We start from the raw sequence: 16,653 nt of genomic DNA on the forward strand, positions 1-16,653 counted from the left end.
TGGATTTTAGTCCTGATTTTCTTTGTGCTAGGTAGGGCCAAGATTTTACTTAGTCTTTTTTTTTTTTTTGAGACGTAGTTTTGCTTTTGTTGTCCAGGCTAGAGTGCAATGGCATGATCTCTGCTTGCCACAACCTCTGCCTTCTGGGTTCATGCAGTTCTCCTGCTTCAGCCTTCCGAATAGCTAGGATTACAGGCATGTGCCACCACGCCAAGCTAATTTTGTATTTTTAGTAGAGACGGGGTTTCACCATTTTGGCCAGGCTGGTCTCAAACTCCTGACCTTAGGTGATCTGCCTGCCTCACCCTCCTAACTTGTTGGGATTACAGGCGTAAAGCACTGAGCCCAGCCATTTAATCTTTCTTAAATTATCCTTTTTCTCAGTTTTCTAGTGTCCTTTACTTCTGTCATCAAGAAATGAGAATGGGGCTTGGTGCAGTGGCTCACGCCTGTAATCCCAGCACTTTGGGAGGCCGAGGCAACAGATCACTTGAAGCCAGGAGTTCAGGACCAGCCTGGCCAACAGGGTGAAACCCCATCTCTACTAACAATAACAAAAAAATTAGCTGGGCATGGTGGCACATGCCTGTAGTTCCACCTACTTGGTCGGCTGAGGCAAGAGAAATGCTTGAAACCTGGAGGCATAGGTTGCAGTGAGCTGAGATTGTGCTGCTGCACTCCAGCCTGGACAACAGAGTAAAACTCCAGCTAAAAAAAAAAAAAATAAGAGAATGCATTAAAACTGGAAAAACAGTAAACACTGTTTTTTTAGGCTGCTATTAGAAAAACCCAAGGATGTCTTTCTATAAATCTGAATGATAGCCTTACATATGAGCTGTTAGTCAAAAAATCAAGACTTAGCATTATAGAACGGGTGGAAATCAAAAATTAAAAAAAATTTAAATCAGATGAACATATACTTTGTTTCTGTTATTAGCCCATTACCTAATTGTACAGTTTCCCTGTTTGCCATTAACATGTCCAGTGTCTTCTCATTCTGATCAAATGAGAGTTTGAAATGCTTATTCACCACCAGCCCATCTGATCTCTCTTCCTATGTTCTGTTTCAGGCACCATTGTATCCCCCAGCCTTTACAGGCCAGAAACTTCAGAACCATATAGATCCTTTCCTCTCTCTCCCCTGAACACCTCTGGGCCAAATGATGTTTGGTGTACAGTGTCTCTTGTATATGCCCTCCCTTCCTTCCTGTTACTTCTGCCATCATTCAAACTCATAGCAGATCTCTCTTCTGCTCTTCTGATAGCCTCTTAACTAGTTAGTCTCCCTACCTCTACACACTCTCCCTCTAAGTACTTGGCTTTTTTATGGTCAACATATATGTGGGCTTAGAACCAGGAGAATAACAACAAAGGAAAAACTGGTATTCCTATTAGGTAAACTGTTTTTAAAAGATACATTCTTTTTTAAAAAAATATTTGTACTAAGTTTTAGCCTGAGATAGTATAACTCAATTTCCATACTTTCCTATTTGTGTGTGTGTGTGTGTGTGTATGAGGCAAGGTCTCACTCTGCTGCCCAGGCTAGAGTGCAGTGGTGTGATCATGGGTCACTGCAAACTCAACCTCCTGGGCTCAAGCAATTCACCCACCTCAGCCTCCTGAGTAGCTGGGACTACAGGCTCACACCACCACACCTGGCTAATCAGAAAAAAATTTTTTTTTTTTTTAGAGACAGAGTCTGTCCCTATTGCCCAGGCTGGTCACTTTCCTATCTTTAATAGGTTCCTAAAAGTAGACATACTCTAGTTTGAGATGAGAGCCATAGTTCTGAAATTTTAATACAGCAAGTTTTAAAGGTATTGTTCTGTTTTGGAAATGTAGAAATTTAACACATACTTTTTTTTTCCTGAGATGGAATCTCACTCTGTCACCCAAGCTGAAGTACGGTGCCATCTCTGCTCATTGCAATCTCCGCCTCCTGGGTTCAAGCAGTTCTCCTGCCTCAGCCTCCTGAGTAGCTGGGACTACAGGTGCACACTACCATGACTAGCTAATTTTTGTTTTGTTTTTTTTTTGAGGCAGAGTTTCGCTCTTGTTACCCAGGCTGGAGTGCAATGGCGTGATCTCGGCTCACCGCAACCTCCGCCTCCTGGGTGCAGGCAATTCTCCTGCCTCAGCCTCCTGAGTAGCTGGGATTACAGGCACACGCCACCACGCCCAGCTAATTTTTTGTATTTTTAGTAGAGACGGGGTTTCACCATGTTGACCAGGATGGTCTTGATCTCTTGACCTCGTGATCCACCCGCCTTGGCCTCCCAAAGTGCTGGGATTACAGGCTTGAGCCACCGTGCCCAGCCAATTTTTGTATTTTTAGTAGGGACGAGGTTTCACTATGTTGGTCAAGATGGTCTTGATCTCGTAACCTTGTGATCCACCCCCTTGGTCTCCCAAAGTGCTGGGATTTGAGCCACCACACCCAGCCATGCCTGACTAATTTTTGTATTTTTAGTAGAGAGAGGGTTTACCATATTGGCCAGGCTGGTCTCAAACTCCTGACCTTGTGATCTGCCCGCCTTGGCCTTCCAATGTGCTTGGGTTACAGGTGTGAGCCACCACACCTGGCCTTAACACATATTCATACCCAGCTAGAAAGCCAGTGCATTTCGGCTTATACTGAGCAGCAGAATTGCTTGGTAGTAGAACTTGTAATGTTTATCTTCCACAGAAAGTTTGGAGAACTCAAAATTTTACTCATAAGACAATTCATATAGGGTCTTGGAAGTTGATTACCTGAATTCCGTTCCCAGTGTCCCAGTATCACCACTTACTGGCTGCGAAACTTTGGGCAGCTTGCTTACTTTTCCTGCGTCTCAGTTTCCGTAACTGAAAATTGGGTGAATAAAAGTTTTGAGAACAAATAAGCTGGAATATGTAATGTACTTAATGCAGTGCCTGGCAATAAGATGTGTGTTAAGCTATTCTATCTTTATTAAATTGCTTCAAGCCTCTGATACTGCTTTAATAATTTATGTTGAGTATTTCTTATCTGAAATGCTTGGAACCAGAAGTGTTTTAGATTTCAGGTTTTGAAAAAATTTTGTAATATTTGCATTATGCCAGTGAACATCCCAAATCCAGAAGTCTGAAATGTTCCAATGACCATTTCCTCTGAGCATCATGTCGGTGCTTAGAAAGTTCCAGATTTTGTAACATTTGTTGAATTTGGGATGCTCTGTACTTTTGGGATGCTCAACTTTTAGGGTGCTCTGTACTTTTTCTTCATAGCATTATTCACAGTTCGAATTTATTACACTTGCATAGTTTGAATTTATTATACTTGCATAGTAATTTAGTTAAATGCTTTTCTCCACTGTTAGAGATCCCTGAGAATAAACTTCTGTTAATTTTTTCCATCACTGGATCCTTGGCACCTAGAATATACTAGACACTGAATAAATATTCATTGAATGAATTAATAAATTTAGAAGAGATTTTCCTAAAAGTGATTAAAATTGTTTTCTAAATTGGGGAGACAATCTGGTCCATTATTTTATGAAGAATTTTATGACTCAGAATCTGTTAGTATGATTAACTACAAACTAAATGAATGGTGTTATTGTGAGGACAGTAAGATCTATATTAATATGTGAGTCATGGAAATTAACTTCTTTGTGTCAGTTATACTGTATGTCTTTAATAGCAGAGATACTGTTTTTATATAACTATTTAAGATTGGTTGTTTAAATACTATTGTGTGTGCCATGAAAACAGTTTGGTTTTGAAATAATTGATGCCTAACTACTTTCTCTCTCTCTCTCTCTTTCTTTCTTTCCTTTTTTTTTTTTTTTGTGACAAAACCTCACTAACAAGTCTGTTTTTTGGGACTATACCCGGCCAAAAAGAGTTAAAAATATGTATTTGGCATAAAGGAAGATTTTGTTGTTGTTGTTCACTATGGAAGGATATGTGCATTCCTTTTTTTTTTTTTTTTTTAGTAATTAGGCTAAGCAGTTTAAATATTTAGATGGGTGGGTGCTAAGACATGAAGCTTTTTGACAGCATTTACAATTAGAATCACATTTTTGTGAGATTATTTCTTTGTTGGTTTTAGAAGTAGTGGATTAACCTATAGAAGCCTTTCAATGGATAGATGAAAGCTGCTTGAGTCTAACGCAGCCTGTCAAACACTGGTGTTTATCTAAAGTGTTTTGAAGAGGGGAAGAGAAGAATGAAAGCAGAGACAAGAGGCTGATAGTGGTTCAGGTGAGAGATGTTGGGACTGGAACAGAAGGGAACGGATTTGACACGTTTAGTAGTTAAAATGAGTGGGAACAGATGATTGAGAATTCAGAAAGAGTAAGTAGTCTCTAGCTCAAGTGAATAATTTGATAGTGGTGTGACAAAGATGAAGCAGAGATACAGGCTTGGAAGAAAGAAGATGACTTCATTTTGGACGTAATGAGTTTGGAGTGTCTTTCATAAATTCCAGGTGAACATACGCAGTGCATAGTTGGAGCCCTAAGTACGAAGGTCTGAGGATGGTGATCTAAGTTGGAGAGGTATTTAGGAGAATCAGCAGCTACAGCTGGCTGTGGTTGAAAACTGTTAAGAGGATATAATCACCAAAAAAGACTATGGAGAGAGAAAAGAACAGATACTCTCTGGAAGGAAGTGCAGAAGAAGAAGGAGAGTGAGCCTTTAAAAAGGGGAGACAGGAATGAGCAGCCGGCGAAATGGAGAATGAGGAGCATGTAGTATCATAGACCCTAGTTCAATAGCATAAAAGGGAAGAAGACAAATTAGATGTTTGAGGCATGGAGTCAGAAAGGAAGAAGTGGGGACAGCCAGTATAATACTCTTTAGAGAAGTTTCGATCTTATGAGTAGGAGAGTGGAGAGCTGCTAGATGGATATGTAAAGTGTTGTAAAGAAATGTTTGGAGTTTTCTTCCTTTTGTTTTTTGAGGTTGGGAGAGAGTAGAATAGTTTTATTTGTGTCGGGGAAGGAAGTAGGAGAAGAGTTCGAATATACAGGGGAGATAGATATCCCAGAGGTGAGAGAAGAGATTGGGATTGGTGTCCAGATGGAGGGATTAGAAACAAAGGAGGAAGTTTACTTTCATTATAGATTAATGGTTGCCTCTTTTTTGTTAGTCTCAGAGGTAACCAATGATAGTCCTGAGCAATATCTGGCTTGGTATTTTTCTCGATGAAACTGTTTTGCCAGTGGATTGAATTTTCAAAAGATGAAAAAGTTAGATATTTTAAATATAAAGGTAAGGATTTAAAAATATGTATCTTTCCTTTTTTTTTTTTGAGATGGAGTTTCACTCTTGTTACCCAGGCTGGAGTGCAATGGCGCGATCTCGGCTCACGGCAACTTCCGCCTCCTGGGTTCAAGCAATTCTCCTGCCTCAGCCTAGCTGCGATTACAGGCACATGCCACCATGCCCAGCTAATTTTTTGTATTTTTAGTAGAGACGGGGTTTCACCATGTTGACCAGGATGGTCTCGATCTCGACCTCGTGATCCACCCGCCTCAGCCTCCCAAAGTGCTGGGATTACAGGCTTGAGCCACCGCGCCCGGCTCTAAAAATATGTATCTTTAAGGAGCTGCAGTGGCTCAGGCCAGTTGTCCTGGTGCTTGAGGCGAGGCTATGTGTTTGAGGCTATGCTGGGCAACTTAAGAACCTGTCATTCATTTAAAAAATAAATAAATAAAAATATGTATCTTTAAACTTGCTTTCAAACCTTGCTGAAAACCAGAGTGGGATCCAGAAATGTCCTTAAATGAATTAAAGAATAAAGCCAATTTTCTTTCAGTTCTCAGAATTTTGTGACTCTTGAGTTGCAGCACATTAGGCCTAAGGTACAAGATTAGCTCACTTGTTACAATAAAAAAATCTTAGGGATTTCATAGATTTATCCATCCGAGAAAAAAGGGGAACTGCTTAAAGAAAAGGCAGTGGTGCCAAGGCATATCGTTTGATTGGTTAGATTCAGAGTAAAAAGCAACACTCAGTTGCCTGTGTGGTTAGCATGAAATAAGGCAGCAAAGTGTCACTTTTATTTTCAATAATCACACTTGCAAGTTTTCAGTAAAGGACCCTCACTATATTGGCGTATTTCATCTTTATAAAATCCTTTGATATCGGAGGGACAGATTTTTGTCTCTAAAAATAATGCCAGTAAGTTATTGCACATTTTTTGGAATTGTAGCAAAAATAAATAAATAAATAAATAAATAAATAATAAAAAGCACCATTTTCATTTTCTTCTCACCCCCATCTTGGTATTTGTACCCAAGAAACTCCCCACAATTCTAGTTACTGTGCTTAAAGAGCTAATAGAATTGGAGAAAATTCAAAATAATATTAGTTCAATTCCAAAAGTGTATTTTTTAGTGCCAAATCTGTACCATTCACTGTCTTACAGGATTCTGCAAAGAATATGACCCCCTACTGCACCTCAGTGAGCTTATAACATAGAAGGGGAGGAAGATTTGTAAATAGTGATTATAATACTGGGAGATAAAGGTAGCAGTGAAGGTCTGCAGTATACAGAGGTAGCAGAGAAAAGGGTCAGAAACCACTTCCCAAAGGATGGGATAAGTCAACTAGGCTTTAAAGAATGATAGGATTTCTCAGGTGGGCAAAGGAACCAATGATACTAGCAACAGAAGGGAATGTTCATATAAACCTTAGAGATATGAAATATCATGGTATATTTAGTAAATTACAAGTAGCTCAGTGTTAGTGAAACATCATCATAAGTGGTTGAATATGAGGCTGGAGTTTTACAGGGACAGATTCATGGTTTTTGATGATCACTCTGGAGGGTGATGCTGCTGGCAGGGAAGATACCAGCTAAGAGGCTCCAGAAAGACTTCCAGACAGGATATGATAAGGGCCTGAATTGAAAAGAGGACTGTTAGGGATGAAGAGAAGTCAGATATGAGGGAGGAATAAATGAGATAAAGCATCTTGAATTGAATGCTTGATTCATTGTGGGATAACGGAAGAAGAAATTGTTGAAGTGGACAGGCCTGGGGAGCTCCTGCTTCATAAGGAAAAGTTAAACTAAATAAGATATTTTGATCTGGAGAGGTAGAGGCTGAGAAGCAATAAAGTAAAATTCCCATTTTGAAGTCTGTCAATTGAATATTGACTGGATTATCGGTGACAACTAGAACTAATGGTCACCCCTCACACATGGCAAAGGTAAATATGGGATAGACAAGAATGCTTAGTATTTTATAAAGCAAGCATTAAATTTATGGCAATATAGGCCCTAATTCCCCCCAAAATAAATGTATTCAACATAGTTTATTACAAGCTTACATCTTTACTGAGAAATCAGGTTGTTCTCTCTGAATGTGAAGCTGATATTGTGAAGGCGAATCTAGCTATCTGTTTCCTGATTCTTCAGTAGGTAAACAGCAGTGGATGGTCCATAGGTTTAGATCCAAAATTAAAATGTTTGCAGATAAATATCCTAGCCAGTGATTATAAAAGCAATTAAAAGTAGCTCAATATTAGTGGAATACCATTTTAAGTAGTTGAATATGATGCCAGAGTTTTACAGGGACTAATGAATTGATCAGCAATTTAGATTCATGGTATCCATTTTTAGAGTTTGATATTCTGGAAGAGTAGTTCTCCAACTAAAAAGTCTCACTCTTTATACTCTTAAAACTCAAATAACTTTTATTTATGTAGCTTACATCTGTTGACACTATTAGAAATTAAAACTGAGAAACATATTCATTAATTCATTTTAGAATGAAAACATTTATTCATCACATATTAATATAACTATTTTCCAAAGGAAAAAAATAGCAATAGGAGAATTGCTTTATATTTGTGCAGATCTCTTTAGTTAGCTTAATAGAAGACAGCTGGGTTCTCATATGTATCTGCTTCCACATTTGGTCTATTGCAATATCATACATTACATAACTCCTGGAAAATACCATATATTCAAGAGAAAAGAGAGTGAAAAAGGTAGGTGATGGTTATTATGCAAATGTTTCTGACTTTGTGGATCCACTAACAATAGCAGTTTGAAATAGAAATCTTTGTTTCATATACAAGGTATTCTTTACTTCCATTCCATCCTTTGTGGAAGTCAATCCTCCTAAGAATATTTCACTGTTATTCACTGCCCTTGTCCTGTACCTGTAAAGGCCTGTGATCTATCTACAGATAAATGAATTCAAGTGCAAAGCAGAATTGGTTAGCCTTCTGTGACCTTTTATCCTTTCCAGTCTAATGAAGCATTAAGTTCATCTAGCCCTGTTATCTCTATTCTTCTTCATAACTTCTCATTTTATTGATTAAGTTCAAACAAATTTTTCTTTGAACTAGAGTCTGGGGAAGGGAAAAGTAAGACTATAGTTGTGACCCTTTCTTTCTTCTTGGAAGATTTAGTAGAGGGAAGGGAAACCTGGAGTTTACCCTCCTTCAAAAAAGGAAATAATGTATACCAAAGACCACTTCTTGGAGGCATATCTAGAATTATAAAGAATAATTAACTCTAGACAGCACTTCAAGATTGATCTCTGCTTTGGAAATACATGAGCCTACAAATAGTCTCTTGAGTTTCTCTCTGCCTTTTGTTTCAGATGCATCCTTGGCCTTCTCTTTCCTTTCTCATTCTGCTCCATCAATACCAACTTCATCTGATTCCAAACACAGAGTGATATGGCTGTGGCATAAGAACTAAGTCTTTGTTTTCTTTAAGATATCTCTAGACTCTCCGTTCCCACTGCTACCACCCAGTTCTCTGATCCCTGTTTAGTAGTCTGGTGGACTTTTGACTTGAGACTCTTTTTTCAGTCCATCCTGATTAATTTTTTCCATACATTGTTATTATCAGGATATGCCTTTACTCAGAAATCTTCAGTGGTGCCTTAATTTGTACCATGATACAAATCTTTTTTATCTGTGTTCTCCATCAGCTTTCCTGTAAACTCTTAATCTGAAATATTTTGCAGTAGTCTTGGCTGTTTTCTTCACAATCCTATGAATGCAAGCTTCACATTTCTTACCTCTGTGCTTGTCTTCATGTTACTCTTTTCACTTTTAATGTTCTGTTCCCTCCCACCACCACCCCCATCTAAATCCAATGGATTCTTCAAAAGCGAATTCAAGACTAATTCCTGTAAATGGTTTTTACCTGACTAGTTTGTCTTTATTTCTTTCTCCTCTAAAATACAATAGTATTTGACATTTGTACCGCACAGTTTAGTATGTAATTACATACCATTGTTTATGTTTGTTTCATATGTTCATTTTTTATCTCCAAATAGATAAGTTTCTTGTGAACCTATTTAGAATTTAATTTTGGGAAAGACCAGACTCCTTAAATTGAGCAACTGCCTAGTGGTTTTTCCAAAATCATTCACCAAATTATCTTCGTGCTAGGTATGTTAGGTTGGTCTTACATCTCAGTAAGGGTTCAACGCTAATAAGTAGTATCTAGCATAATGTTACTTCTGGTATTTTTGTGCACTTATTCTGAATTTCTCAAACTTTATCTTATAGCGATTTCTGCATTTGAAGTTCAGCCAGTTTCTACTGAGGTCCATGAAGGTGGAGTTGCTCGATTTGCATGCAAGATTTCGTCCAACCCTCCTGCAGTCATAACATGGGAGTTCAATCGGACAACTCTGCCTATGACTCTGGACAGGTAGATGTAGATTTTGTCTTTGAAGATGATATGGGAGTAATCCAGACTTCATGTGAGATTATATAGGGAGATAAACCATTACGGGCCTCATTTTTATTTAGGGCAGTAATAACTGATTGCTTAAGACATTTCAAACTTAGCCAAAGAATTAGATCATCAGTCTCTGGCATATGGGGCATGATTCTTGATTCACATCAGCATTTAAATAGATTCTCCTACTGAGCCTTTCCTCAACCATCTGTTCTGACCACGAGTATCTGGACTGCAGCCCAAAGTTTTAGGAAACCAAATTACATTCTCATTGCTAGGAAGGGCAGTGGTGGTGTAGCTACCCACTCCTGTCTCTGCCTTCCACTTCCCAACCCCCTCTTTATGCAAATGAACACACATACACATGTGCACATGCACACATCGAGTATTCTGAGGTGATTGGAATTTAGGGATCAAGAACTTGATAGCAACTCCAAAATATTTGATTCCTGTCCTGCTCCTGAGTAGGCAAGCATCATTTGCTAACGTGGTAAAGTACTAAAATGGAATAAGTTATTCATGGAAGTCCTTTATTTAAAAAAACAACAACAAACTACATATGTCTTAGACAATATATGGATATTAATAGGTAAAAAATCAGGAATTAAAAAAAATATATACTAAACTCTGGGCCACCAGCTAGCTAAATCAAAGCTGGAATGTCAAATGTGACTCTGTAAAATTCGACTCATAGATTGCACAAACCAAATCATGTTGGATTGTTTATGTTATAGAGAGCTTTAGTGACCCAAATGAGAACAGTAGAATCAAGCTAGTATTTTTAAAGGTCTTTAAAGTATTGCTTCTAGCACTGTAAAAAGATTGAGTGTATTAATTCCTATCATTGAATATGATAAATAAAATATAAAATCTAGGCCAGGTGCAGTGGCTCACACCTGTAATTCCAGCACTTTGGGAGGCCAAGATGGGCAGATCACCTGAGATTAGGAGTTCGAGACCAGTCTGGCCAACATGGTGAAACCCCATTTCTCCTAAAAATGCAAAAATTAGCCAAACATGGTGGCGTATGCCTGTAATCCCAGCTACTTGGTAGGCTGAGGTAAGAGAATCGCTTGAACCTGGGAGATAGAGGTTGCAGTGAACAAAAAAAGATCATGCCATTGTACTCCAGCCTAGGCAACGAGCAAAACTCTGTCTTAAAAATAAATAAATAAATAAATAAATAAATAAATAAATAAATAAATACAGTAAAATATAAAATCTCCTACAAAAAGTTTAGTTATCTTTCTCTTATAACAGGATAACTACCCTACCAACAGGAGTATTGCAGATCTATGATGTCGACCAGATGGATTCTGGGAATTATCGCTGTGTTGCTGCCACTGTAGCTCACCGACGTAAAAGTATGGAGGCCTCACTAACTGTGATTCCAGGTACCATTCAGAGTGGCTTTTTCCATTTTTATGACATTGTATTGGTGCAGTTATTACTTTTTCTCCTCTGCTGTAGTAGTGTACCATAAAGTAGAATTTCATTTAAATTATTATCTATTTGAAAAATGGTCATTTTCACTTACTAAGCAACTCCTCTTTTATAGGCTAATTTTCTATGTCATATCAACATCTTTAAGAAATATTCAATCTTAAGAAAGATTAACAAATATTCAGTCTTGGCTGGGCATGGTGGCTCATGCCTGTAATCCCAGTGCTTTGGAGGCTGAGGTGGGCAGATTACCTGTGATCAGGCGTTTGAGACCAGCCTGACAAATGTGGAGAAACTCCATCTCTACTAAAAATACAAAATTGGCCAGGTGTGGTGGCACATGCCTATAATTCCAACTACTTGGGAGGCAGAGGCAGGGGCATTACTTGAACCTGAGAGGCGGAGGTTGTGGTGAGCCGAGATCACACCATTGCACTCCAGCCTGGGCAACAAGAGTGAAACTCGGTCTCAAAAATAAATATTCAATCTTTGATAGTCAAGTCAACACCAAAATTCACCGATGCTCAGGTCCCTTATTTAAAATGGCATGGTATTTTAATTCACCTATGCACACCCTCCCGTATACTTTAAGTCATCTGTACATTACTTACAATACCTAATGATGTAAATTCTATATAAATCATTGTATTTTAAAATTTCTATTATTTTTATTTTTTTATTTTTTATTTTTATTTTTTGAGACGGAGTTTCGCTCTTGTTACCCAGGCTGGAGTGCAATGGCGCGATATCGACTCACCGCAACCTCCGCCTCCTGGGTTCAGGCAATTCTCCTGCCTCAGCCTCCTGAGTAGCTGGGATTACAGGCACGCGCCACCATGCCCAGCTAATTTTTTGTATTTTTAGTAGAGATGAGGTTTCACCATGTTGACCAGGTTGGTCTCGATCTCTCCACCTTGTGATCCACCCGCCTCAGCCTCCCAAAGTGCTGGGATTACAGGCTTGAGCCACCGTGCCCGGCTTATTTTTATTTTTTATTATTTTTTAAAATATTTTAAAACTGCAGTTGGTTGAATTTACAGATGTGCAGCCCACAGATACTGAGGGCTGGCTGTATTTCACTTTTATTTTTAAAAGGGTAAAATATAGAAAGCACAAAAAAGAGAATAACAATCATCCATTTCTACCAGAATTGTCTAATGTGGAAAAATACATATTTGTTTCCAGTCTTACATTCTTTTGCTTGTTGTTTAAAGAAATACCATAATTTGTATTTGTAAAAATGATACATGCCTTTTATAAAAAGTAATGTTTATAGAATAAAAAATACAAAACTTTTATATAAAACAATTTTTTAAAACACAAAAATAAAAGTTAAAAAAATCCCAGTCTCAATTCAAAAATTATCATTGTAAATATTAAGTGAACACAATTTTATATATTTTACCATACATTAATATAGGCAGAAGGGAAACTAGAGAGATGAATATAAAGAAATAGATATTTCATTAAAATGAAATGGATGCTAGTTTTTATCCTAAAGGTTAAGGTTATTTATATGTAGTGAAAGAAAACATGTATTGAAGACATTGTTGAACTTAACATAAATGTTTATTCTTCACAAGAGATACTGCTTTCTAACAGATCCTTTTAGGCTGAAAAATAAAAAGAAATTTGAAAAACATGAAGAGGCTGAAGTTACATATTTAATGCTATGCTTTAATTTTAGATAAATTAAATAAATTTTAGATAATTTAATTACATAAATACATGAGTGCTTGAACCTCAGTGAAAAGTAATGATAAGGAAACAACCTAAATGTTCATCAACTGATGGATGGATAAATAAAATGAGTTAATCTATACAATGGTATATATTGCTCAATAAAAAGGAATGAAGTATTTATACCTGTAACAACAGGGGTGAACCTTGAAAACATTATGCTAAGTGAAAAGAAGCCAGTCACAAAAGACCACATAATATGTGGCTCTGTTTACATGAAATATTTAGAATAGGCAAATTCAGAGAGACTGAAAGTAGATTAGTGGTTACTAGGCTGTGGAGGGAGGAATAGATTGGGAGTGACATGCATATGGGATTGTTTTGGGGAGTGATAAAAATGTTCTGAAATTAATTGTGGTAATAATTGTACAACTCTGAAAACTCTAAAAACCACTGAATTATATACTTAACTGGGTGAATTGTATGGTATGTGAGTTACATCTCAATAAAGTTGTTTTAGAAAAAAGAAAAGTGGGCGGGTGTGGTGGCTCAGGCCTGTAATCCCAGCACTTTGGGACGCCAAAGCCGATCACTTGAGGTCAGGAGTTCGAAACCAGCCTGTCCAACATGGCGAAACCCTATCTCTACTAAAAATACAAAATTAGCCAGGCATGTTGGTGCACGCCTGTAATCCCAGCTACTCCGGAGGCTGAGGCAGGAGAATCGCTTGAACCTGGGAGGCGGAAGTTGTAGTGAGCCAAGATCTCGCCACTGCACTCCAGCCTGGGCAGCAAGAGCAAAACTCCATCTCAAAAAAAAAAAGAGAAAAGTGAATGACAAGATTAAATGTCTTACTAATTTCATTTATTATATCTTATTTATAATTATTTTTATATTCTGTCTTTTCCTCCCCAAAGCTAAGGAGTCTAAATCCTTCCACACACCAACCATTATAGCAGGTCCACAAAACATAACAACGTCTCTTCATCAGACTGTAGTTTTGGAATGCATGGCCACAGGAAATCCCAAACCAATCATTTCTTGGAGCCGTCTTGGTAAGTCTTCTCAAGGAAAAAAACAAAAAAAGCCTTTTCCTTAAATTATTTTTTTAATGAAATTTATAAAGTATTTATTTTATATACAAAAACACAGGTTTGGCTACTCAATGTCTTAACTTTTTTGGCATTTCATTGTGTAGAGAAAAGGTCTTAATATGGAGAATTTTATACTTTTCATGATTGATTGCTTGGATAGTGGTCCTTTGATATAATTTCAGATTATATGTTACATTGTTTTAACTGAAGTATTCTCTTTGAAATAGATCACAAATCCATTGATGTCTTTAATACTCGGGTACTTGGAAATAGTAATCTTATGATATCTGATATCAAGCTACAACATGCTGGAGTTTATGTTTGTCGGGCCACTACCCCTGGAACACGTAACTTTACAGTTGCTATGGCAACTTTAACTGTATTAGGTATGTCCCTCTTATTCTGCGATCAGGGAAATCTTACATTTTAACATTTGCTGTTTTATCTCATTCGTAGATTACTTCTGCCTTTCCTGAGCTTTGTAGCATTGTAAAGATTGATATGAAGTGTTGTAATCCAATGATGAATTTCAGGAAAAAAAAATACTTACATTAAAATATAACTGTAGAGTCTTTCTGACGTCACCATCCTGTTTACATGCATGCCATTATGTTCCTTCTTATTTAAGCTTCCCTTCTAGCTCCTTCACACTTACCCACATATCCATATACCTATTTCCCAATTTAAAAATTTAATCTGTTGATTGTCTAACTACATTTGCAAGTGGCTGTATGTTGAGCTTAGTTAAGAAGGATGATAGGTACATATATTTTAAGTGTGTCTATATCAGGCGTCCCCAAACTTTTTACACAGGGGGCCAGTTCACTGTCCCTCAGACCGTTGGAGGGCTGCCACATACTGTGCTCCTCTCACTGACCACCAATGAAAGAGGTGCCCCTTTGCGGTGGGGTGGGGGAGGGGGCGGATAAATGGCCTCAGGGGACCGCATGCGGCCCGAAGGCCGTAGTTTGGGGATGCCTGGGATAGATGGTCTGAACAGGGAAATCATAGAGGAAGTGACCACTGAACAATGAGGAGAAAAGGCACCTGGAGAGTTGTATGGAGATGTAGATAGGATCTCAGCATGTCAGACATCTTCAGTAATGGGACTTGTTTCATTTGCTATATTCTTCCTTAACTATTTATATCATTCCTGTTAGGATCACAGAAACATTTTCTTTTTTCTTTAAAAATAGCTCCTCCTTCATTTGTTGAATGGCCAGAAAGTTTAACAAGACCTCGAGCTGGCACTGCTCGATTTGTGTGTCAGGCAGAAGGAATCCCGTCTCCCAAGATGTCATGGCTGAAAAATGGAAGGAAGATACATTCAAATGGTAGAATTAAAATGTACAACAGGTAGACTGTGTCACTTTGCTACCATTTTATATATGATATAATAGCGTTAGTAATTTTTATGTGAAATGGTTATATTAATACCAAATACCTAACTTGATAGTTAATAACAAAATGAAACTAAACTAAAATAAGTTAAGGTTTATAATATTAGCATGTCATACATGCGCTATGCTAGATACTCATGGATATTTTATATATGTACATGGGTCATGAAAGTGGTAGATGGTAATAAAATGAATGTTAGACAGTTCCCCAAACTCCAGGGTTCTAGTCCTGTTAAGCCACTAGTTATCACAAGAAAGCAATATTAGCTTTTTGGAGTCTTAGTTCCTTCTTCGTAAAATAAGGAAATTAGAAGAAATAATTCCCTAATGATTTCTCTACTGTTAATGATTTTAAGAATTCATTTTTAAAGGCCGGGCGCGGTGGCTCAAGCCTGTAATCCCAGCACTTTGGGAGGCCGAGGCGGGTGGATCACAAGGTCGAGAGATCGAGACCAACCTGGTCAACATGGTGAAACCCCGTCTCTACTAAAAATACAAAAAATTAGCTGGGCATGGTGGTGCGTGCCTGTAATCCCAGCTACTCAGGAGGCTGAGGCAGGAGAATTGCCTGAACCCAGGAGGCGGAGGTTGCGGTGAGCCGAGATCGCGCCATTGCACTCCAGCCTGGGTAACAAGAGCGAAACTCCGTCTCAAAAAAAAAAAAAAAAAAAAAAAAAGAATTCATTTTTGTTAGCATAAATACAAATTATTGTAACATTCTCATTTATGTTGAACAAAACTTAAAAATTTTTGTTGACCTGAATTTTATGTACACATCATAATAGTCTATAAATTAGTTGCTGTTCAAGTAATACAAATTTTTAATAAGAGCCAAATTGGCCGGGCGCGGTGGCTCAAGCCTGTAATCCCAGCACTTTGGGAGGCCGAGGCGGGTGGATCACGAGGTCAAGAGATGGAGACCATCCTGGTCAACATGGTGAACCCCCGTCCCTACTAAAAATACTAAAAATTAGCTGGGCATGGTGGTGCGTGCCTGTAATCCCAGCTACTCAGGAGGCTGAGGCAGGAGAATTGCCTGAACCCGGGAGGCGGAGGTTGCGGTGAGCCGAGATCGCGCCATTGCACTCCAGCCTGGGTAACAAGAGCGAAACTCCGTCTCAAAAAAAAAAAAAAAAAAACAAATTAAAACATAAGTTGTTAACTAAAGCGAAAGACATTTGAATATCACAAATTCTATTGCAGCCTCAAAAAAATAAATGGGTGGTTTTAAGTAATTAATGTAGACTGTTTTTCACTAGGACAGATTACAATTTTTTTTCTCAGTAATTTTTATTATCTAAAATGAGACTGTAAGCCAGTCATAGTGCCACTTGCCCGTAATCCCAGAGCTTTGGGA

At 38.0% G+C, this 16,653-nt stretch overlaps 1 protein-coding gene across 1 annotated transcript in view; it reads left to right on the top strand.

Moving 5' to 3' along the window:
• PRTG (protogenin) overlaps window positions 1–16,653 on the top strand; it is a 126,604-nt gene that overhangs the window by 45,997 nt on the left and 63,954 nt on the right. Inside the window, exons 3-7 of the mRNA XM_039462893.2 lie at window positions 9,505–9,649; window positions 10,940–11,073; window positions 13,720–13,857; window positions 14,124–14,282; window positions 15,093–15,252. Coding sequence (XP_039318827.1) covers window positions 9,505–9,649; window positions 10,940–11,073; window positions 13,720–13,857; window positions 14,124–14,282; window positions 15,093–15,252 — 736 coding nt within the window. The remainder of the gene's footprint in view (window positions 1–9,504; window positions 9,650–10,939; window positions 11,074–13,719; window positions 13,858–14,123; window positions 14,283–15,092; window positions 15,253–16,653) is intronic.

The sequence above is a fragment of the Saimiri boliviensis genome, chromosome 2 (genome assembly GCF_048565385.1).
Source record: "Saimiri boliviensis isolate mSaiBol1 chromosome 2, mSaiBol1.pri, whole genome shotgun sequence".
NCBI classification, from domain to species: Eukaryota; Metazoa; Chordata; class Mammalia; order Primates; family Cebidae; genus Saimiri; species Saimiri boliviensis.